We start from the raw sequence: 26,043 nt of genomic DNA, 5'->3' as shown, positions 1-26,043 counted from the left end.
TGTGCCATCCATCTTGTGTGGTGGCAAAGGATGTGAATCCTACTCATAAGCACGTGAATAAGCCCTTGGCTTCCTTTAAAGGAGCTGAGCTATTGCTTTGATAGTCCCCCCAGAACCCAGGATGGTGCTAATAGTTCCATTGTAGGATTCCAATTCTGGTTTTGCCAATAAACATGTATTGGACTGTAGGAAAATTCATTTTGCCTCTTTGGGTTCCAGTTTATATAAAAATAGAGGATTGGACTAGATGCTAAATATTTTCCCTCCCCCTTTCTAACACACACACACACACACACACACACACACAGAGAGAGAGAGAGAGAGAGAGAGAGAGAGAGAGAGAGACTACATTAAAAGTATTAGAGAGAATAACAACTCAATTTTTTGAGTCTCTTAAGCATACAAAGTAATGACTATGCTGAGAAATTTTGCTATAACTAAAGTTTCAGCTTTATCTAAATCTGTGAGTAAATCACTTTTTAACATGATCTTATGTCTCTATCCTCCCACTTTAGTTCTGTATGCAGACAGGAATCTAGGGTACTTTTATATTCTAGTCGTGGGCATAGCCTACTCATTATAGATAAAGCATTTCTAGCTTTTGCCAGAGACCATATATAGCATTTTGCTAAAACTAGTTTACGTACTCCAAATTTGACTGTATATTTCTTGAAGGCAAAGGCTGCAAAATCATCTGTTTCTTTACAATACCTAGCACAATGCCAGGCACATCATAGATAATCAGTAAATACTTTCTGACACAGATATCTTTGGGAAATGACATTGAGATATGGCACCGACGTTTGAGCATTCCTGTTTGAATTTTGTAACAATTATAAATTGGACCAACAGAACAAGATTGTGGTAATAATAAAAGCACATCAGCCTAATAAAACAATTCATCAGCTGTTTACTATGTGCCAGGCATTCCACATACATAGCCTCATTTAATCCTTATAACAACCTTAAAAGAATAATGCTAATTTTCTCATTTAATTATGGAGAAATTGAAGCATACTGTAGCTAACTTGATTTTTACAAGGTCATATAGTTAATAAATAGTGCAACTGGAATTTGAATCCATGTCTGGTTAGTAAGACTCTATGTACTGTTGTATTTACTACTTGGCATGAAAGATAAACTTTTATCAGGTACTATGAACCAGCAGTTAATCTAATTCCATGGCCTTGAGTTCCCCTCCCGTTTAGAAAGAAGACAACATAGCATTCACTTCTTTTTTCAAGTTCCAATCCTGAGAAGCAGCCATGCTTTTCCCTCTTTGAAAAGGCATTTTTGGGGCCTCCCTGGTGGCCTAGGGGTTAAGTGTCACTGCTAAGGCCTCAGTTTGATGCCAGACCAGTGAGCTAACCCATGTTGGCAACAGAACTCTCCTGTCTTGCACGCTGCTCCCCTTAAGAGTGTATTTCAATAAAAATCCTCCTGTTCTGCTCCCCACTTTATCTCTGGTGAATCCTCTCACCCCCCTGAACCTGTGGCTTACACACTACTTGTTCTACACAAATAAATGAATGAATGAATGAATGAATGAATGAATAAATAAATAAATAACATTTGTCCACCTTTTTTAAAAAAGGCATTTTTTTTTATCCTGAGCAAAATAAGTGAATCTAATAGTAAGAATCTCTTTGAATGGGAAGACACATTCTTATTTTGTATTAGCAAGTAATAGAAATAAACACAGAACTTGAAAGCTGGTTCTTATTTTAAAAATAGGTTATTAGCTATAAACCACTTTTTGATTTATTTTCCTATGTTATTACGTAAAGACACTCTTGCTTTTGTATTAAAGATGTTAAATAAATATACAAGGATGTTAATATTCTTTTAAAAATTCAACTTTTTGCAGAGTTGGACCCTGTATTTTTAGGCAACTGATCAATCCACACTGGTAAAGTCAGCTTCGTCTACTGTTGAATTTTAACCTACTTTGCTTAACCAGAAGCGGCCACCCATAGATATATTTGAAAATTTAAAGAGCAAGAAAGTCAAGTTTCTTCCCATTCAGCAGATTGCTATCAATAGCCTAGCAAAGAAAGTTCTATCAACACTTCAGAGAAGGAAAATTGACCTGCCTTTTCTGCGCAAGGGCCTTTCTTTCTTTGCTCAAAGGCAATGGCCTTTTTTTGCAGTCAATTTTTTAATATGTTTTTTATTTTATTTTTTACATCTCAAATGCCCCAAAATAGATGACTGGATCAAGATGATGTGGTACATATACACAATCAAAAAAAGAAAAACTCATGCAATTTGCAGCAACATGGATGGAGCTGGAAGGGATCATGCTCAGCGAAATAAGCCAGAAATAAAAAGAAAAATACAAGAACTGGGGTACAGGTCAGAGGCGTGGGAAGATGAGAGAATTCACCAGAGACAGAGTGGGAAGCAAAATAGGCAGACAGACTGAAGACACTGCTGAGGGGAGCAGCAGGCGAGGCAGGAGAGGTCTGCCACGCTATGTGGGTTTCTCCCTGGCTGGCGGGGAATCGAACCCACATTGCAGAGGCTGCGGACAGCTTCACAGTGCGATGCTCAACCCACTGCGCCACTGGGGAGGCCCAAGACAGTGGGCTTTTAAGCAAATACTTCTCTGACTCTGTCAGAGCTGCTTGTGACTGTTTGTTATCTGTCAATAAGCCTGTTACCTTTGTTCTTTGGTTTTTCTGTCTTTTCAGGGCACAAGATCCCTTGAGCATGCTCAGTGGGCATACTTTATCCCTGACATTATTGATGCCACACATAAATCTTCCTAGACCATCCAAATTGTCATTTCCAAGGATTTGCAAGGAATAAAGGTAGCACCACCAAAAGCCAGAATTGATAGTCCAAGTCACCCAGCCAAGTGACAGTTTTGTCTCCAGAATCAGAAATCGAGCTCTGAGAGTTTCTAGTCAGTTTCCTAAGGAAGCTGTCTTTCCTGGGGCTGGACTCCTTGATGGCATTATTTTATATCGAGTGCCTAATCTCAAATAATTGAGGCCTTTCTTAAGCTGCTTTTCTTTGTCAAGTCATATTCAGTCAAAATATTTTTGAAAAATAAATGATTTTAGCATAAATGAATAATATATAAATCAGATTAATTGAAAATCACAAGTTAAAATTGTTCTATCATATATAGCTTATAATTTTTGGCAGTTTAAGATTCAGGACCGGCGCACAGTTTCCATGAGTGCCCCGATTGGCCATGGAATATTAATTGGCTGCAGACATAGTGTTTAGAGCTCAGACTTAAGGTTGACAAGAGTGATAGCTTTCATTTGTATGCAAAAGCTTCAACTGTCCCTTTAAGACAGATGATCATAGAAAACTTAAATAAGGGACCAGGAAAATGAATATAAGAAAGTGAAAATCAAAATCAACAAAAAACTATGAACCAGAGACACTTTTTGGGGGGTGGGGGGCGTTAGGGGAAGGATTGGGGTCAGAATGGGGCGTTTGCAATTGTATGGGGGAATATAAAAATAAAATTTAATATTTAAAAAAAAAAAAGACAGATGATCAGATCCTGCTTCATTTGTCATTCTTTCTTTACTTTTTAATAGATAAAAACAGAAAGGAGAATGAAAGACAGAACCATTCTGAAACATGCTTTGCAAACCTCCTTGAACCAGATGGGGTCCCTCAATCATCTTGCTTCTCAAAAGCACACTTCTTTTCTCTTCCTCTGATTGCAAAGACCACAAACTGTGTCTTAGTAGGTTTGGAATGCTATGCCAAAAATATCACAGATTCAGTACCTCACAAACAGTGGAATTATTTCTCACATTTCTGGAGACTGGAAAGTCCAGAATCAAGAGAGTGGCAGAATCAGTGTCTGATGAGGGCTTGCTTCCTTGTTGACGGTCGTCTTCTCACTCTGACCTCACGTGCAGAAGGGTCAGGGAATCTCTCTGGGGCCTCTTTTCTTTTCCTTTTTCTTTCTTTTTTTATTTTATATAATTCTTACATCATTTTTCATTTTTGCACAATGTGTGCATTTTCATCTTGGTTATAGTCCCCATAAAATTCCCTCCACCCTTGTTTTGAACCTACTCCCTTCTCTCCGTCCCCCCATAGTGTGTCTCTGATTTATAGTTGCTTGTAGATTTTGATTTTGACTTTATTGTAATTAGTCTTTTTCCTGGTCCCTTATTTAGGTTTTCTAAATTCCTGCTATGAGTGAGACCATCCGGTATTTTTCTTTTTCTTTTCTGACTTATTTTGCTGAGCATGATCCCTTCCAGCTCCATCCATGTTGCTGCAAATGGCATGAGTTTATCTTTTTGATTGCTGAGTAATGTTCCATTGTATATATGGACCACATCATCTTGATCCAGTCATCTATTTTTGGGCATTTGGGTTCCTTCCATAGCTTACTTATTGTAAATAGTGCTGCAATAAACATAGGGGTGCAGGTGCCCTTTTGAATTAATGTCTCTGGGGCCTCTTTTCTAAGGGCATCCCATTCATGCAGGCTCTGCCCTCGACCTAAGCACCTCCTGACACTATCACATTGGATGTTAGGTTTCAGCCTCCGAATTTTGAAGGGACACAGATATTCAGGCCATACCAAGCTGCTATAAGATGAATATTTATTCACAGTAAAATATCAAACACAGGATATTGTCTCTGAAATTTTAAGACCTCAGCCATGCTGTTTTTAGCCTTTAATAATAAATCTCTTGACCAAGAAGAAATACAGTGTGATTTAAGTTCCTAGTGAAATAAAGTGTCTATTTCAATTGCTTTGATTTGGTATTCAGTGCCTTGGAAAAGCTAATCAGGGGCACCCTGGTTTTATATGAAGATATAGAGCAACAGTCAGCATAAGGAAATAGATATATCATGGACCCTGAAAAAGCACCATATGCTAACATAATTCCTTGTGGGTTAGTATTCAATTCCACTATAATAGCTAAAAACACTTAATAGTTTTTCAAATAGGCATTCATTCTCTCAAGCAAAAAGTATCAAGAGTTAGATAGCCTAGGGTCGGTATGGAAGTTTTAAGAAATCATCAGGGATCTAGGCTTCACTGACTTTATACTCCTCCATTTTTTTGTATGTCATTTCCATTCACAAATTGTTACTGTTAGAGCTCTGGACATAAAAACTATATTGCATGGAGCATATTCATTAAAAACATGAGTAAAAGCCAACTGTAAAACAAGAACCAAGAGAAAATGAAACACAGGACATGGGGCATAGGAAAAAGGAAATTGGAAGGGAAGCCTAGACCAACAGGTCAACAAACTTACTTTCTCATCAGATTAGCTGTGGGGTGGGGATTGTTAAAGATTCTGATCCCCCATCTCAGATCCACTGGATTGTATTCTTTACTAGATGGACCCAGGAATCTGAATTTCAATTAGCTCTCTAGGTAATTCTGATCATCAGGAAATATATTATCTAGAGTAGCACTAGCTGCTCTAATAAGCAAACACAGAGATGTTCAACAATGATATAAATTTATTTTTGCTCACACAAAGTCCTGAAATGACATGTTCTTAATTCAAAGACCTAGGTTCCTTAGTTCTTGAAGTTTTACTTTCTTTAATTAGCATGTGACTGCTGAGGTCTCTGTTATCATATGTATCAAACTGATGGCATGAAAAAAGTTGTGTGAAAGCCAGCCCTGGGTGTACTATATAACAATTCTATTCATATTGTATTGGGTCGAACTGAGACTCCTGGTGACCCCTAACTGCATTGGAGACTGACACACCTTATCTAGGTATTGCTCAGAAAGAAAAGGAAACAGATTTTGCTGAGTAGCTAACAGTCACAGGACATTTGGGGACAGGACTAACTGCATAGGCACGTGACTTCTGTAGTCACACAGTGCCCCATGTTTTAGAGGGGTCCCACACTTTGCTTAATGATATGCTCTTACTATCTTGAAATTCTTTTTTTAAGATTTATTTATTTATGCATACAAGAGCTGGCATATGAGCCAGATGTGAGGGGTGTGAGAGGATTCACCAGAGACAGAATGGGGAGCAGAACAGGCAAATTGACTGAAATACACTGCTGAGATGAGAGAGGAGAGGTCTGCTGTGCCATGTGGGCCACCTCCCTGGCTGGGATCGAACTTGTGCTGCAGTTGCTGCTGATAGCTTCATAGTGCTGACAAGGGGTTTCCGTGAGCCACCAGGGAGGAACTATCTTGAAATTTTTGACTGTTGAACAAGGGAAATTTTGATTTTGTGTTGGGCTTCTCAAATTATTTAGCTGGTCCACTTTGGGAAAGAACAGGCCAGGGCATGAGTAAGAGCCAGAGAAGTATGGCAGGGGGTGGGGGGCTGGGACTTGAGGTAGTCTGCAGGCACTGTCTTTCTGAAGTGTAAATTAATGAACAAATGTTGTTGACCACCAGAGAGTCCTCTCTCAGGGTGCTGTTCGGTTCTGCATTTTTTATCAGTGACTTAGATGACATATAATTTATATCTATCACATTTGCAGATGAGAGGAAGTTGGGAGGGACAGTTAATTCTTTGGAAGATATAATTCTCAATTCAAGAAGATCTCAGTAGTTTGGAATGATGGGTTGAAACTAACCAGATGATATTTAATCAGAAAAAAATGTAAAGTTTTTCACTCAAGTCCAAAAATCCAACTGCAAAAGTACTGTCTCTGGATTTTATTTGGCTAAGAGCACAAGCAGGGTGACTAAGTTGCCAAAAATGCTAATTTAGTCTTAGTCTGCATCATAGGAAGTTACTGTTCAGAACAATACGAGTCTTGGTTTTACTGCACTTTAGATGACATGTAAATTTGTGTGTTCAGTTTATTGTGCCACATTGAAGAGGCTTAATAATGGCTAGATTTTGCCCAAAAATGGATGTCTAGGATGGTAAGGAGTTTTGGAATATATGTCACCTAAAAGACAAAGGACAATTGAAGGAACTGTAAGTGTTTAGCCTGGACAGAGGAAAATTTTCAGAAGGGTAGGGGGTGAAAGATATCAAGAAATCTGTCTACAGAGGCCTCCCTGGTGGCACAAGGGTTAAAATCTCAACACTATCAAACTATTGCCAGACTTTGCAGCATGAATTCGATCCCTGGCCTGGGAGCTAACTCACATGGCGCAGCAGACCTCTGACTGCTCCCCCTCAGCAGTGTATTTCAGTAGATCTGTCTGTTCTGCTCCCCATTCTGTCTCTGGTGAATCCTCTAACCCCTGTACCTCTGGCCTAGGCCACAGTTCTTCTAAGTATAAATAAATAAAAATAAATCTTAAAAATAACTGTCTACAAATATTTTAGCATTGTTAATTAGGAGGTGCTTATTGGTTTATTCAGTGATATTCAAAAGAGCAGAAAAAGGACCAGCGGATAAAACATACAGGGATAAGTTTTAGCTGAATTTAACAAAGAAATTTATATATATTTAAAGATTTATTTATTTATGCATACAATAGCTGAGGTATAGACCAGAGTTGTGGGGGAGTGAGGGTTCACCAGAGACAGAGTGGGGAACAGAACAGGAGACCGACTGAAATACACTGCTGAGAGGAGCTGCCTGCAGGCAAGATAGGAGAGGTCTGCTGTGCCATGTGGGTAGCTCCCTGGCCAGCCTGGGATCAAACTCGTGCTGCAGAGGCTGTGGATAGCCTCAAAGTGCTGTGCTTAACCCCTTGTGCCACCAGGGAGGCACTCTAAAGATTTATTTATTTTATGTGTAGAAGAACTGGGGTCTAGCCCAGAAATGCAGGGGGTGAGAGGATTCACCAGAGACAGAGTGGAAGCAGAACAGGCAAATCCACTGAAATAAACTGCTGAGGGGAGCAACGGGAGAGACAGAAAACGTCTGCTACACTATATGTGTTAGCTCCCTGGCTGGGGATTGAACTTAGGCCTTAGCAGTAATAGTGCTAAGACTAACCCATATGCTACCAGGGAGGCCCCAATGAAGAAATTTTTTTTTTATTAAATAATAAATTTTATTTTTATATTCCCCCATACAACTGCACATGCCCCATTCTGACCCCAATCCCTCCCCTCCCGGCCCCCACCCCCCAAAAAGTGTCTCTGGTTCATAGTTTTTTGTTGATTTTGATTTTCACTTTCTTATAGTTATTCATTTTCCTGGTCCCTTATTTAAGTTTTCTAGATTCCTGCTATGAGTGAGACCATCCGGTATTTTTCTTTTTCTTTTTGGCTTATTTCACTGAGCATGATCCCTTCCAGTGCCATCCATGTTGCTGCAAATTGCATGTGTTTATCTTTTTTGAATGCTGAGTAATATTCCATGGTATATATGTACCACATCTTCTTGATCCAGTCATCTATTTTGGGGCATTTGGGCTGTTTCCAAAGCTTAGCTATTGTAAACAGTGCTGCTATAAACATAGGGGTGCAGGTGTTCTTTGGAATTGATGTTTCTGTGTCCTTTGGGTAAATACCTAGGAGTGGAATTGCTGGATCATATGGAAGCTCTATGTTTAGTAGGTCCAGAAATCTCCACAAAGATCTCCATAGTGGTTGGAGCAGTTTGCATTCCCACCAACAGTGCAGGAGAGTTCCTTTTTCTCCACACCCTCGCCAACATTTGTTGTTGCTAGTTTTTTTAATATGTGCCATTCTCACTGGTGTAATATGGTATCTCATGGTAGTTTTGATTTGCATTTCCCTGATGACAAGTGATGTTGAACATTTTTTCATATGTCTGTTGGCCATTTGCATTTCCTCTTCAGAGAAGTTTCTTTTTAGCTCTTCTGCCCATTTTTTGGACTACATCAAATTAAAGAGCTTCTGCACAGCAAAAGAGACAATAACAAAAACAAAGAGAAACCCCACCAACTGGGAGAACATTTTTGCACCCAACACTAATGATAAAGGACTGATCACAAAAATCTGCAAAGAGCTGATGAAACCCAATGAAGAAAATTTTAATAGAATAAATCGCAATTGAAATGCCAACCTTGTGAGTTAGTAAGCCTATTGCAGAAAAGTTATCAAGCCAGTATTGAAAATTGAGATCTCTTTAGAGGAATCTTGGATGATTAGGAAGACTAGAGTCATTCTAATTATGATTCTGTAGAACTGAATACTTATTGGAATGACTCAAAGTGATCAGGAGTCTGTTAAGCTTATACTCAATAAGAAGTCTGGAGCCAGATTGCCTAAGTTCAAATCTCAGCTCTGTTTATTACTACTTATGTGAATTCAGGCAAATTACTTAATTTCTTGATACCTCACTTTTTGTCTGTAAAATGGAGTTCATAATGCATGCCTCATATAGAGAGTTGTTATAATCATTAATTAAATTGGTATCTGTTAAATCCTTAGGACATAACTGATTTACAGTAAGTGCCATATAAGTGTTATATATCATTTTCCAGAAATGTAGTTCTACCTCATCTTTAGCAAATGTAGTCTTTCACTGCAGTTAGATAAATTTACACTGGACCCAAAATAGAATGCCATGCTGGTAAAACCTTTTAAAAACACTCTGCAAGCAACCAAAATGGTCCCATGGAGTGCCTCCTCAGGCACTTTTAAGCTAAGACAGCCGGGATGCATTGTTGAAGTTGCACCTTTAGGAGGACATTTCCCACTTCACAGCTTATATTTTACAGTTTTTCAAAACTTCTAGGGCTTTTAAATTTCCTATTGTCTTTGATGCTTCTTTGATTGGTTCTTATTAGACAATTATCAACCCCCCCCCGTTTTGAATATGGGAAAACAAAAGAACATAAAAGTTAACAGAATTCTCCACAGTCACAAGGTAAATTCTTTGTAGAGGCAGAATTAGAACTCAGATCTCCTAAATTTCAACCCAGGGCTCAGACAATACACCATATGGGGACTGAACTGCTTTCCATCTGTCCATTCTGTGGAAGACATTTCATTAAGCTGTTGAAGTGACCTTTATAATTCTACCAACAATTTGCCTATCTGCTTTGCAGTAAAATTGACAAAAACCTGACTCTCCAGCCAACCAGCTTAATTTCCTTTTGGTTTTACAGTGTGTATGGGGAGTTAATAAAACCATTGATTGGAGTATAGTGTATTAGCAACACAGATATTATTGAAACACACCTACCATTCATTCATTTACTTATACATTATTACAGATTTTTTTTTAATATTGTAGAGAAAAATGCAGTCCCCTTACCAAGGCAGAAGTTGGCCATGTGAGTTTTAGATGTAGATCTTTATATACAAGACACAAGTGTTAGAAAACTGAATTTTTGGAGTGAGATATTGATGCTCTGTCTCTACCATATTTCTATTTCTCTTCAAGATTCCCACCCTTTCCTTTCTACTTTTTTCTCCTTGTTATACTGATTCTCAGTCATACTTTAAATTGGATTCCTATCCTAGGTGTGGATCCAGCTCAAAGTTCTCTTTAATTAGTAAATTAGTAATTGCTAACACTAATGAGAACTATAAGTGAGACCTCTACTTTGCACTTGAGAAGCATAATCTCACTCAATACTCATAACAATCTGGAAGAGCAGATATTATTACCATCCACAGTTATACATTAAGGAAATGGAATCCTAGAGGGGTTAATAAACATGATCAAGGTCACACAGTAGGTGGCAGAGCCAGAATTGAAACTTAGGTATTCTTATCCCAGAGCCTATGCTTTCAAAGGCAACATATAGGGTTTGTGACCTAGATAGTGGGTGGCAGATGTTTTTGAAAGTTGGAAGAGGTTTTCCGTATAAATCTTCACATATAAGCAACCATCTGCTCTGAATTAGAGTGAGATCAGACCAATGCCGATGAACAGCACAGACATTTCCAAGGTCTGGATACACGTAAGACAGGCAGGGAAGAGGAGCTTTTGCCATCCCAGGAACTAAAATCCCCTCCTCAAGAAGTTGGTAGTAAACTAGATAGTGCCCTTTTCTTCTTTCAGATTCTCTGAGACGAAATAGCTATACATACGCTAGTGAGCTCCAACTGTCAGGCTCAAGTTAAAGTACTGATGGGACTTTAGCCATAGACAAGAATCCTAAAGGCCTGGATTTCAGTCAGACACGTTAACTACCCTGTCAGGCTAAAAGCAGAGCAGTAGACACTGTGTCACCTAATGCGGCAAGATCAATATGCAATGTTTTCACTGGTTTGTAACTCAAAATACCCACTCCCACAGACTAGTTTCTTGAGAAGCCTTTTGTTCTCTCACAAATTGTGGGACCACTGCTTGACTAAAAACATTCTTATAGAAAGTACATGTTTGATGTAGGAACATCCAGTGGCACCAGATCAATGTGGCATGAGGCCAAAGCAGTGATGAGCACCTGATTTTCCATTTGTACTGGAATGTTCTGCAGGAAAGTATTAGTCCAGATCAGGGAATGATGGAGTGGAAAGATGGGAATGTGCAGACACGCAGGTGAATGGCACTACACTTGGAAGCTGCTTCATTTAAACCAGTATAAAAAAGACTGGTGGGAGCGATTACTCTGTCCAGGCATTAGCCTGCATTATGATGTTCAAGACGCTTATTCAGAGATGTTGGTCCTTCTTCTGAGCATTGGGTCCAATTTTTTGACAGTTTTAACAGGAGAGGAATAATAATGACAACTTAGGAAATGCTTATCCTACCAGAAAATATGGGGCCATCTTTAATGTTCCATAGAAGGGAACTTTTGAGGCAAGCACTCTGCTTTGGGACAATTGGGTACTGCTTTGAAACCTTCTCAGTTTCACATCTCAATTTCTGGAGACAAAAATCTTTGCCCTTCTAGTCTCCTTGTTAATGAGATAATGAAAGGAGAAAATGCTTTGTAAATTCAGGTGACTTGTTCCTCTTTTCTTAGATTCTTCAACATTCAATAATCATATCTTGAAATCACCTAGCTTATATTTTCTGCTTGAAACTGTGAACAGGCATAATTGACTTCATTTAAAAATCAATTACAACATTACAGGTCATCAACTTATATTTGATTAATTAAATTAGTGCTCATCAGTATAACAAAGATAGGGAACAAACTTGGAAACCTTTTTGCCATCATTTGGGAAATTAATCAAGATTTCTAAGGGCCAGGTTCTGACTTTATTTTCAGATATTGTTCTACTGTGATTGAGTTCACTTAAAACACTATTCTATATTCATTCTAGAGAGATTTAGAGGGAAAGAGCTCAGCTTTAAAGTCAAACAGATATAGGTTTGAATAATTGTTCTGCCAGTTTGCTAGCTGGGTGACCTTGGTTAAGTTATATAAACCCTGTGAATATTAATTTCCTCAATAATAAATTCAATGGAATGTTGTGAGGATTAAATGAGAGTAGGAGACTACAGTATAAGAGTGAGGAAATTGGGGTTTAAATCCTGGTTCTGGCCCTTTGTAGCTGTGTATCCATGGGTAAATAATTTAATCCCCTGAACCTCAGTTTTCTTATCTGCAAATTGAAAGTAACATCTTGTAGTTTATAGATTTTTGGTGACCATGCACTTGACTTACTCCCATGCAGTGCAATGGGAATAATCATGAGTCTTAAATCTATCGAAGCCTTTCCTTCCTTTCAACATCACTATATAGTCATCTGGTTCCAAAATATATGAGCATATAGCCTATGGACATAGTAGGCAATGCCACCTAGGTTGTGTACTTACACTATAAAACATTCACACAATGATGAAACTGCCTAAGAATGGATTTCTCAGAATGTATCAGGCCTTAGTGACACATGACTATAGGTTACTCACAGTCTTGAAAATTTCTCTGGAATGCAAAGCTGATATGTAGGAGGATAAAAAAGATAATGCCTGGGATTGATGTTAGCTTTATTTTCTACTTAAGATCCCAAACTAAGTAAAGTTTTACATTAGAGTGGCTCTACACCTTGGAGGACGATTTCTTCCTGACTTCTAAATACACATCATTTTTAATGTCCACCAAAAGAGTGTTTTGTGAATTACAAAACTATTTCCATTATGAAACTTTTGATTATAAAGCAATCACTTACTTAATGTTTACAATTTTCTGCCCAAATGGCCATTTTACACAAATCAATATACAGATTCAGTGCAATCCCTATCAATGTTTCAGTGGCATACTTCAAAGTAATAGAACAAACATTACTGAAATTCAAATCAAATCACAAAAGACCCTGCATAACCAAAACAATCCTGACAAAAAAAGCAGAAGTATGGCAGTATCACATTCCCAGGCTTCAAATTATAATACAAAGCTATAATAAACAAAGCAGTATAGTACTGGAACAAAAAACAGACATATAGACTAGGGAATTAGAATGGAGAGCCCAGAAATAAACTCACACATATGGACAGTTAATCTACAACAAAGGAGCCAAGAATGTACATTGAAGAAAGGAAATTCTCTTCAGAAAATGATATTGGGAAAAGTGAACAGCAATGTACAAAAGAATGAAATCAGAACAATATTTCATACCATACACAAAAATTAACACAAATTGGATAAAACCCTTAGATGTAAGTTCTGATAACCTAAAATACATAGTAAAAAACATTGGTATAACATTCTGTGGCATAGATAAGCTTCAGAAATGTCTTGGCGATTTATCTCCAACAAAAAGGAAAACAAAAGGGAATAAAAACAATAGGGACTCCATCAAACTGAAAAGCTCTACACAACAAAAAATCCGTCAATAAAATAAAAATGGCACACTACTGGCAGCTATCCTGCCCACCTGTGCCTATGCAGGTACCTCTCTTTTCCTGATAAACCTGTCCTTTAAAAAAAAAAAAAAAACAGACAGGGCCTCCCCTGGTGGCGCAGCGGTTGAACGCTGGGCTGCAAGGCTGCCTGCAGCCTTCACAGCGCTGGTTTGATCCCCGGTCGCTGGCGAGGGTCCCACAAAAACAAACAAACAAACAAAAAACAAACAAACAAAAAAAAAAACAGACACACAACTGAATGGGGGAAAAATTTGCGCACTATACATCCAACAAAGGGCTGTTATCAAAGATATATACAAAGAACTCATACAACTCAACAACATGACAGCAAATGACCCAATCAGAAAATGGGGAGAAGTGCAGCCTCTGCAGCGCCGGTTTGATCCCGGCCTCCAGTGAGGGTCCCACATGGCGCGCAGACCTTTCCTGCCGCACCTGCTACTCCCCTCAGCAGTGTATTTCGTCAGTCTGCCTGTTCTGTTCCCTGCTCTGGCTCTGGTGAATTCTCTTACCCTCCTGCGCTTCTGACTGTACCCAGTGCTTGTATAAATAAATAAATAAATCTTAAAAAAATATAAATTAAATTAAAAAAAAAGAAAATGGGGAGAAGAGCTAAATAGGCAGTTTTTAAAAGATGTACAGATGACCAACAGGCTCATGAAAAAAAAGTGTCCCAATCACTTACCATCAGAGAAATGCAGATCAAAACCACAGTACAGTACCCATCTCACTTCCCTGAAAATGACCCATATCTAAAAGACCAAAAACAAGTGCCAGCAGGAATTTGGAGAAAAAGGAATCCTTCTCCACTGTTAGTGGGAATGTAGACTGGTCTAGGCCCTATGGAAAGCAGAATGGATGTTTCTCAAAAGATAAAAAGATTCACTATGTGATCCACCAATTCCACTACTAGCTATCTACCTGAAGAAATCAGATACACTAAATCGAAGGGAAACTTGCACTCACATGTTCATTGCAGCATTATTTACAATGACCAAATTATGGAAACAACCTAAGTGCCTATAAACAGACAAGTGGACCAAGAAGATGTGGTATAGTTACACAATGGAATACTACTCAGTGATCAAAAAAGGTAAACTAATGCCATTTGGGGCAACATGGATGGAGCTGGAGGGAATTACACTAAGTGAAATGAGTCAGAAGGAGAAAGAAAAATGCCAGATGCTGTTACTTACATGGGTAACACAGAGAAACTGGAGGAGGTGTCAGACAGAGGAAGATCTTAAACCTCTAAACCACAAAGATGTCAATTTTACCAAAGTTACCTCAATAAAAAAATGCACTATTTCAGTTATTACTAGAGACCATTAGCTCATCCAAATGGTTAAAATTGCTTAAGTGATATTTTACTTTTCCCTACTCTTGCACTGTAAAGCATTTGTTGTAGACTGTGGATACCTAATGAATGCAACAGCCATAAAAAATAATTAGTGGGAAAACAGAATTATATTGAATAATCTACTGAGACCATTGCCTTGATGACTTTTGTTTGAAATGCACAGATTATGTCTATATTAACTGAAATGAGACCAGTAAAAAATTAATTTTATAAAAATACAAGTGAAATGTATGTAGTTAGTTGTACCATATGACAAGCTTGGTATCATTTCTCTGCTTTTGCTTCCATTTGTATTTTATTTGATTTCTTGTTGTAGTATTTTAGTAGTCCATATACTGGCCTTTCAAACATGTCTATATCCTAATTTGTTAGGAATATGTTAGCTTATATAGCAAAGATAAATTAAGTTTACAAATGGAATTGTGGTTGCTAATCACCTGACTGTATAATATAGAAATTATTCTGAATTATGCAGGTGAGTCCAATGTAATCATAGGGGTACTTAAAAGTAGGAGAGAAAGGCAGAAAAGAAGGTTGGAGTGATACAACATGAAGAATAAAGATGAGAATTCTTTTATCTCTTAACCTTTCATATTTATTGTGAGGGAGTATGCCAACTACATCCCTAGTTGTATGCAGAACCCGAAGTGTAGTGTGTTGTGTAATTTCTTTGCATGTAATCACATTTGTAATGTGTTACACATCAATAGTATAAGGGTTCAGGGATTACTAGTTTAGACAGAGGAGGCATATTCTTACTTGAGGAAGAGAAGTCAAGAGGGAAGAAAAAGCATGCTCTGTGAATGAAGAAAAAAGAACCCTACCATCACAACCTCTGTCTAAGTTTCCATTTCCCCAAGGTTGTTTTTCTTTTCAAGTTTGAAGAGGTTGTTTTATGTCTGGGTAGATTTCTGCTGAATAAACATTCTTCTCTCCAGAGAAGGGGCCTGTGTCAAATAGCATTGAGAAGAAAGTGCCCTGCCTTTAAGCTCAAGCTCTCACAAAGCTCATGCATTGCTCAAAATTCAAATATTAGTGGAAATAAATATGGAATCTTGAGGAAAGGGCACCTCAGGGCAACTTCACAGCAGCCTTGACCATTCCCCATCCTCAAGGCATAACCACCGAATTACAAGGCAGAACATCGGCTCTGAACCAGAAGCCCTGAACAGTTGGTTGGGGGTCTCTGAGCTGTGCAGGGACAATGGCCAGGTAGGTTGCTCATAACTTCCCTGGCAACTTCGCATCTGCCTATAAAAGGATCACTTATTTACTCAAAGAAAACACCCGACTTTAGGTTCTATGCTAAATAAAGGCAAATACTTGGAATGGTGTTAAATGAAGGTAGGAGAGTACTTCTATGCTTACATAATTTTATTTTATTTTTAAAATATTTTTATTGAGTTGATACTGGTTTACATCACTGTTTGCATTATGGAAGGCAGGGATGTTTTTAATGCAACTATATAAAACATGTTTGTGTTCAAAGCAATTTAATCCTATGAATACGAGCTCCTATTTGTTTGCTTTCAGTGGCTCTCAATCATTTCATCTTCCAGATACCTCCAAGAAGAAACTGAGCCACCACTATCTCTAGTAGGAAATTATTTTTAATGGGAGTGGGAGAGGGATGAGGGATGTGGAAGATACATATCAAAATATGTGAAGATTGAGTCTCCGGTTTCTTGAAAACAAATATTCCAATGATTCTGGGAATTATTGGCTTAATTTTTTTATGAACCCATCACAGCCTTTCTGTTATAGCTAGAGCTCCTAAAGAATACATATTCTCTTTGGATGAAATTAATAGACAAATGATAACACGTCAGTCTTGCCCCTTCTGTTTTAACTAAGGCAGAGAATATTAGATTTTATTTCAGAGAGTGCTTATTGATGGAGGTAATAATAGACTGAAGTGAAAACGAGGTTTGATTTTTAATTGATATTGTTGTAGTTTTTAATTTAAAATATTCCTGAGTACATGTTGTTAAGAAGTAGCAGATAACTCATAATAATGCTGTTTGGAATCCTGAGGAAAATAACTTTTCTTCATCAATTTCCCACATTTAGAGACAATCCCTCAAAGTCAATTAACCTTTGGAGAGGAGGTACAGACGTCTTAAATTCATACCAAGTTTTAAATTGCAGAGATTTCTTAGTAGCAGGTTTTGATTAGAGAGAAGTATCCCTTGGTGCCTAAAAGCAGGAAAAGAAACTTCTTCAAAGTAAGCCTGCAAAAAACAAGGACGCTTGGGGCAAAGGAGAAACATTACATCCAAGACTGGTTCTGCTTGAATTTGTAAGTTTGGAACACTAAAGACGATATTAAATAATCAGGTTTATTGTGTAATTTTCCTTGATGATCATCTAAATTAGGGGACTTTCAACTTAATAATACTAGAAATAATGTATTTATCATATATTGGGCTAAGTAGTCTGTAAAATATGTGTATCATAATTCAGAATTAGAAAGTGTATGTAGTTAATTAAAATGGAGATATTCCTTTCAAAAAATGAATAGAGCTTATGATACTTACAGAACTCAGCCATTTATAGATTCATTCATTCATGAAATCCTGAAACTAGTCAACTACTTTCACTAGGTTTGGCTCATTTCCCTTCATGATTACAGGAAATATTTAAGATGTTAATATTTCTGGGTTTCCCAAAGATCTAATTTGCTTATTAAGGACCTGAAATTTGTTTTCCCACATGAAGAATATTCTTTCCCAAGATCCTCAGTTCCCTCAGAACATCAGGCAATTATGCTACATGTGTACCTGGGCAGATTGGGGCAAAAGAACAGCTATGCTCTATTTTGGAATTTGTGAGTTTAGATGACTTTAAAGAGGTTTGAGTCCAGTGAACAGTTGCTACCTGATGATAAAGGTCAGTGACTTTTGACTTCCTTGAAAAGAGGTTGGCATTGAAAACATCATTGTTTTTATTTTTATTTTTTGAGCATATTTTTAATATATTCATTACATCATCCTTCATTTTTGTACAATGTATGATTTCCCATGAAATGTATGATTTCCCACCACCAATTCACCCTTGCACCATCACCATAGCCCCTTGTTTTTAACAGATAAAACTCATTGCCTGCTGTAGAGGCTGTGTGTGGTCCAGGCCATATCTTAGTAAAAGTTTGGGATATCCCATTAATACCACACACTCCAGGGAATGTAATTTGCATACAGACTAATGTAAATTTGCTCCTGGAGTTAGGCTATAATGTAGTACTTTATGTATTTCTGTTTCCAACAGCAACCTAGTTTCCTTCAGGACTGTGATTCTTAACTAGGGGCAGTTTTGTTTCCTGGGGGGATATTTGCCAATATATGGATGGGTTTTGTTGTTGGGTTGGGAGGGACAGGAGGGTTGTCACAACTGGGGGAAGATGACATTGGCATGTAGTGAGAGTAGAGGCAAAAGATGTTGGTAAACATCCTATATTGCATAAGACAGCCACCTGCAATAAAGAATGTTCTGGCACTGAAAGTTAACAGTGCTGAGGTTGAGAAATCCTGCTTTAGAGGATTCTTCTTTTTCTCAAAGAATATGTACAGTCTTGGCTAGGGCTGGACCTCCAAACATATTCATTAAGCTTCTCTTTCCTGAAATTTTAAATATTGATTAAAGTGACCAAAGAAGAGCAAAAGAAGACAAAACACGAAAAACATTTTTTTTTTTAAATTTTAAAGCCATTTAGAATAAACAAATCCAATGATGGCATCAAGGTGGAATGTGCAATCCCTTTTACCTATGTATCTGCACCTACTTTTAAACTTAGTACCCCAGACTTCCTATCCATCCTTGATAAATTCCCTTTTTCTCTAAATCAGCAAAAGTTAGTTTCTGTTCATTTTAACCCAAAGACCCATTTTTGTGGAACAAATACAATGGGGGAAGGAAGTTAATCTGGAGATTGTATTTATTTGTTCTACAGTCTCAGATACTGTCATAATTACTGAGTTATATGACATGATCCTTGTCAAAAATGTAGATAGGGAGATTAGACTTACCCATATAAATTGATTTTATTTTTATTCCAAGTAGTGTATGCTATGAAGCAAATCGTGTGGATCAAAGTAATAGTAAATGCTTTAGGACTTCAGAAAGACAAAAGATTTGCTTAGGCTTTTATTGGGGAAGATGTTTTTTGGTGCATGCAGGATTTAAACTGACTTCTAGAGGCTAGATAGCACTTGGTCTGATGAAAGAAAAGAAAGATCTTAGACAATGAAATAGTGAAATCAGAGAGAACTTAACCTGTGTAACTAGCTAAAAATGACTTGACTTTGGCTACATTATTTGTAAAATATAATATGAAATACCTCAGAACAGTGCCTAGCACACAGTAGATACTAAATAAATGAAAACCATGGTAACTTTTATTGTTTCCAAACTTAGGGAAAGAGTCTAAGATAAAATGCAGAGATAGAAAGTAATGCATTTTGTTTATGGGACAAATGAAGGAAGTAGCTTAGCTATAGTATTGCTAAAGTAGAAGTATGGGTAAAAAGTCAGGAAGTGTTTTTTTTTTTTTTTTAATCTATAATGTGATTGCCTTTATGTTCCCAGCTGACAGATTCAGATTTGTCCTCTTATAATAGATAGTGATACATTTTGATTAAATATTGTGTTGAAAATAGTGATTTTGGAATGTGAATTCAGTGTTGGTTTCAGTAGATTTGGGGGGATCTATTTCATTAACCTGAACATACTCCATCCTAGAATGTTTTCATACATAGAAATTGATGGTTGACTTTATGTTCATAGTGCAGTTACCCTTGCATCAAGCTGTCCTTCTGTGCCTTAGTTCTTTGGGAAGTCTAATTAAGCAGACAAGGCAATGACAAAAGAGAACAATGAAACTTGTATTAACAGTTTGTAACACCGAGGCAATGTAGTTATATAAAGTGATTTATTCAAACAACTAATTTTACTGATTGTTAGACTAATTTCATGGAAATTGACCAATCACTTCAGCTAAACCCATTGATCTGGTTGTAGAGGTAGACACAACCTTTGTCTAACAGTGGGAAAGAAGAGCTAATTTGGACATTTTCCTCAGGGAAGTGGTATCAAACATGTAAATCCTGGCTTTCAGAAGCAGGATAATAGTAACTTCACTAGCACGTTAAGGCTTTTGTCATGGTGTACTGAGTAGAGTCGTTGTATTTAAGGATAACTAAGCATAAACAGCTACAGAACAAAATGCAGGGGAGGAAGTGTGGACTGAAACTATTTTTTTAATTTGTTAAAAAAGATTTATTTATGCATACAAGAGCTGGGGTACAGGCCAGAGGTGTGGGGGTGAGACGATTCACCAGAGAGAAAGTGGGGAACAGAACAGGCAGACTAACTGAAACACTGCTGAGGGGAGCAGCAGGCATGACAGGAGAGGTCTGCTTCGCCATGTGGGTTGCTCCCTGGACAGCCAGGAATTGAACTCGTGCTGCAGAGGCTGACAAGAGCTTGATAGTGCTGTCTTTAACCCCTGTGCTACCAGGGAGGCCCCAAGGACTAAACCTTTAGTACCAAACTGCATCCCCTTGCTCCCATTCTTTCAATCAAAACATGAAGCTAGTGCAGAAAATTTTAAGAAAATCACAGACCCCAATTAGTACTTCTAAAGGCCCAGAATAAGTTTTCTAATAAAATTGTAAATCTTCATTCTGTTATTCATGGGGCTGGGTATTCATAGTTCTTTCCTTTATTTCTCAAAGAGTAACTGAATTTCAGATGAGCTTAAAAAAAATAAAAAAGGAAAAGAATAAAGAAATGAGCTTTCCTGCCCATGGCAGCATGTGCTCTAGCTAATCTGCAAATGCTATAATTATTCTGGGTGCTGATAGATTTGTCTCTGGGCTGGTGGTCAGGATCCAGATGAACTGCTGCAGTTGCTGCTTTATCATCACAAATGTTCTTCACTTCTCTGCAATTCCCAGGCCTAGACATGATATCGGAATTTAATGAGGCTCCACACCCATACATCTCATTGGGATGTGTTGGGGTAAGTGCAAGTTCATCCCCTTTCATTGAAAGGTTTAAGGAGAAATTATATGTATGTGGAATGTCCTACAGGGATCATATTTAAACTGGATGTTTGCCACAGTCACTCCCATTTACTTAGAAACTTTAGCTTAGTTAATTAATGTGTAATCAAAGAGGCCAAAACAATAGATTCAGTACTGAGCATTTTTTACCTGTATCCTACCTACAATTTATACCTGTCTTCCTATATGTCCTACAAATGGAGGCGTTTGGTCACAGGGAGACACCAGATGAGACCATGTAAGTTTCAAAACTTCATCTCTAAATTGGTCATAATTATAGCTATCTTTCTTATCTTCCAAGGTCATTGTATACATTACATGAGCTGATATATCTGAGAGTGCTTTGAAAATTATGAACCACTTATAAATTTAAGATGCTTAAAACTGTCATTAATAGTAATAAATGTCACTTCAGTTATTGGCATTTAAAAGAATAAGATGAGAGTAAATACATCCATAGTCTGTGGCAGGGGGTAGGGGTAGGGGACAACAATGACTCCTAATTCATATCCTGGTTAAAGTTGGACAAGATACTCATCTTTGAACATGGAATACATTGCTTTCAATTGTTTCCCACCTATCACATTCCAGTTAATTTAATTGTAGGAAGACATATTCGAAGATAAGATTAAGAATTATTTCCAGCCAGCTAAGTATCTATAACCTGACTGTATAAAGTGAAGTGACAAATTCTACAGGAAACCAAAAATAGTCTTTATAAATATAATATCGGAGACTGCATTTTACTTAATTTTAATGCTATTCATTATTTGAATACATAGTGTATCTTGCTTTTCAAAATTACAAAAGGTAGGGCCTCCCCTGGTGGCGCAGGCGGTTGAGCGCAGTGCTGTGAAGCTGTCTGCAGCCTCTGCAGCTCAGGTTCGATCCCAGCCAGTGAGGGTCCCACATGGCGTGGCAGACCTCTCCTATCACACCCACTGCTCCCATCAGCAGTGTATTTCATCAGCCTGCCTGTTCTGCTCCCCACTCTGTCTCTGGTGAATCCTCTCTCCCTCCCATGAATCTGGCCTATACCCTGGTTCTTGTATAAATAAATAAATAAATCTTTAAAAAAAATGTACAAAAGGTATAAGGTAAAAATTACATCTTCCTATGCCTGCCTGTATTACCCTTCTACTAATATCTAAAAAACCCTCAGCTATTCAGTTCCTCTCCTCAGAAGAAATCAGTTACCAGTTTCACATGTATCCATCCCAGAGCTATTCCATTCCTATAGAAATTTATATAAAATAATTCCTTACACAAATATATATATCCCATACTTATACAAAGATTTATTAAATATTTGATACACACTTATAAATGTAATTTTTTTAATGCAAGGGATAGTATTCTGTGCATACTATTTGGAAACTTGCTTTCTCATTGAACAATATATCTGCGAGATAGTTTCATAATAGATAGACATGTTTACCTAATTCTTCTAAATAGCTGCATGATAATATATCAGTATGTGGAAGTACCATAATGTTACTTAATCTACCCATGTTTATTGTGATTATTTCTCAATATTTTGCTGTTAAAAACAACTACAAAGTTGAACATCTGTTACAACTGGATTTTGAATCCAAATTTTCAAATTTTGTTTAAGTATATCCTTTATGTTTCAAATAGCAAATATTAGATTTTTTTAAAGATTTATTTATTTATTTATTTATTTATTTATTTATTTATTTATTTATTTATTTATTTATTTATTTATTTATTTATACAAGCACTGGGTACAGTCAGAAGCGCAGGAAGGTGAGAGGATTCACCAGAACCAGAGCCGGGAACAGAACAGGCAGACGGACCGAAATACACTGCTGAGGGGAGCAGCGGGCCGCAGGAGAGGTCTGAGCGTCATGTAGGACCCTCACCCGGCGGCCGGGGATTGAACTGGCGCTGAGGAGGCTGCGGGCAGCTTCGCAACCCAGCGCTCAACCGCAGCGCCACCATGGAGGCCCCCAAATATTAGATTATTAAGAGTAAAGTAATTTGGAATTGAAGACTGTCAACAATATATTTATCTATATTATGTGCTAATCAGCTTAACTTAAAAACATTGTTTGATTTCACAGGGCAAGCTGTGTTTTAGGTCTTCAGTAAAGATTTGTTGGAAAAATGAAAATAATTATTTCACTAAAATTTTCAAGCAGTTTGCATGTTTGGAGGATGAATGTGATATTACATAAAAGTCTTTTGTAAGTGAATTTGTGATGTATTTGTTTACTATCAACAACCATTTTAGGATTCTCCCCAAATTTGCATATTTCCCTAAATTTGCCTGTGATATAATTACCTTTTCTGTTTTTCATCTAAACATCCTCGCAAATATGAGATGAACTTCTCTCTGGTCAACAGGGAATTCCGAAGCCATTTAATTAGGGATGGTTGAATGATTCTCTCTTTTCCATTCAGCTCTATGCTATGTCTCCTATGAATTACCCAGAAGTATAAAACATTGCCTTTAGTAGGTAGAAGTCTACTTGGACAGCTGAAGCAAAACAAATGCAGAAACAATGAAAAGGAATTCAGAATATAAATAGTAGCTTGAAATAAAGGTTGTGGTCAAGTATCATGCATATGTGATCTTCCTCTCATTTCTTTCTTTTAGATACTGCTCAAATTTGCCTCCATTTTTTTCCTCTTCTAACTCTCCACCATCCGACTCCATGTGTCACCACTGCAGTGTTGTTATTGTGTCTCCTTAATTTTTTTTTTTCTCTTTCAGCTCATCCTACGTATCAAGGCAAGCATTAGATTGCCTTTCCCCTCAGCCTTTCTTGTTATTCATGTAATCTACTGTGGCCTTCTAGTTGTCCATATCATATATAAACTCCTCTACATGTTTCTCAAGATTCTCTTAATTGAGCTCTATCATATTTCATTTGCAGTTATTCCATATCACAAATAATTTTCTCTTATCCCATCCACCCCATCCCACCCAATTCCTCCAGATCCTTCTTCTCTAGGCACATTATGCTTGTTAAGTTCTATCTCTTTCCCTCATTTTGTATGTTAATTTTCCCCACATTTCTCCTTCCTTATCTTCTGTCTTCCCAAATCTCCTCCAATTCTTATAGTCTATGTGGAGAACTATTTCCTCCATAAAATGTTCCCTGACCTTGCCAGTCAATATCGATCCTCTCCTTTTTCCATTTATTTACCACATACAGCATTTTAGCTCAAGTGCTACAATTTTTCACAGCATTGTGTTCTTCGTTCTTTTATCTTTTTTTTTTTTTATTACCAGTTTTGTGTTCATAGTCCTACATTGTAAATTAAAGCCAAGTAGAAAGACTTTGCTCCCTTCTCCCTTAGCATTTAAAACAGGACTTGGTGAACAAAAGATGTACAATCAGTACTTTTGATCAATTATCCTAATAAAGGTTTTGGTGATTTGTTATGTTTTGGAGGCTGAAATGGAAGGTGGGGGTGATTCATAGGTGAAGAAGGTTCAGTCTTCTAGAAATGTTCATTACAGATATATTTCATAAAAAGTATTTACTACCACAAAGTAGATATGAGGACTTAATGTTTCTCTGATTATACATTTTAAATCTATTCTTTATTATACTCCCAAGCTTATAAACACCAATCAAAATAGCTTATTTATTTGCTCTTGTTGGAAAGTGTAACTGTCAAAATGGCCTATTTATAGTGAATCAATGGTGCTCTTTTGCTGGGAAATGGATATTGTATGGATAGCCTAACAACTCAAGTAGGAATGCTGTCTAATAAATGTTTACATGCCATCAAGTCTACAAACATTAGATATAATACACGATAGAATCTTTCCTATCCTGTAATTTATCTCAATTTTTCCATTACCCTCTTTCATTTTCTCTTCCAGCTTTACTCACAGACAAGCCTCCCAAACCATTGTTCCCCATGGAGAATCAGCCAAGTGTTATAGATGTCCAGCTGGGTAAGTCCCCTTCTGGGAATAATAGATCCTAAACTTGCTCTCTGTTAACAGATGGGGGAAATTGCATGAACCAAGAAAGGTTTATTGCCACTGTTATTACATGCAAATCAACTTGTGTGTGCTCATTTATAACCCTGGAGTTCAGAGCAATAACAGTTTAAGGAAATGAGTTTGTATTGCATCAAGGAATGGTAATACTAATTGGTTACACTGGGTATTAAGTGTGCTGTAGGACAAAGCTTTTTAACTCTCTGATTGATAGATTTGTGGGTGTTGTGCATCGGTGATTGGCACAAAAACTTACCATACTTGTTAGTCAAAAATTTTTATTTAGAGAACATTAACTCCTCAAGAACAAGCACATTTTCAAATAAAAGAATCCTTCAATACATCCCTTAAAAATGATTTGGTAATATTATTTCCATTGGCACAATCCAGGACCATTTAAAACTTGCTTTTAGGTTGAGATCCTGAATATTTATGAATCATACGGTGCTGGGAATGTTAACAAGTTTATTCATGGATGATACTGTCCTTTTAAAGACTCAAATAAGGACACCAAGATGTTGAGTTTCCTTTTTGAGTCCCTTACCTCTAATTCTTGCATATTGAGGACTATAAGCTTAAGATTCAGAGACCTTGCTAGTATTTAAAACAGTGGCCTTAAATCTAAACCATGTCCTTTAACATCTGTGAACTTTAATCTGCCTGGGGTTTCATTCTGTTTTTCAGTTCTATGAATTTCCTCAACTCTAAACAAGATAACTGAGTAAATAATGCTGAAAATGTTAGTCTTCCTTTGGGTATATGATTTATTGAAATATACAACCATATGATACCTCCGATTATAGAGTCAGGGAAGATGAATTGGCCCCAATACTTCACTCACTTTGGAAGTTTTTGACTTAACTTTTGATCTTTCAAATATATCTTGGATTGTTATAGGCTTACTTCTATCTTGAAAATAGGTGAGAGAAAAATTGCTTTTCTAAGAGCTTATTTATTCTTCTAAAATTAAATATAGCATGTTATAGTTTTTAAATGCAGCCTAGCAGTACAATTGC

The 26,043-nt window shown here is 37.2% G+C and overlaps 1 protein-coding gene across 2 annotated transcripts in view; it reads left to right on the top strand.

The window, feature by feature from the left end:
- The window catches only part of IL1RAPL2 (interleukin 1 receptor accessory protein like 2), a 972,543-nt gene that overhangs the window by 694,185 nt on the left and 252,315 nt on the right, over window positions 1-26,043 (top strand). For both annotated transcript variants that reach the window (XM_037512149.2, XM_054695626.1), the window contains exon 5: window positions 24,905-24,979. In XM_037512149.2, the coding sequence (XP_037368046.2) occupies window positions 24,905-24,979 (75 nt within the window). The remainder of the gene's footprint in view (window positions 1-24,904; window positions 24,980-26,043) is intronic.

This window comes from Talpa occidentalis, unplaced genomic scaffold, assembly GCF_014898055.3.
Source record: "Talpa occidentalis isolate TD23 unplaced genomic scaffold, MPIMG_talOcc4v2.1 talOcc4.15, whole genome shotgun sequence".
NCBI classification, from domain to species: domain Eukaryota; kingdom Metazoa; phylum Chordata; class Mammalia; order Eulipotyphla; family Talpidae; genus Talpa; species Talpa occidentalis.
The sequence above is the reverse complement of the archived record's forward strand: the minus strand, read 5'-3'. Positions and strand labels throughout refer to the sequence as shown.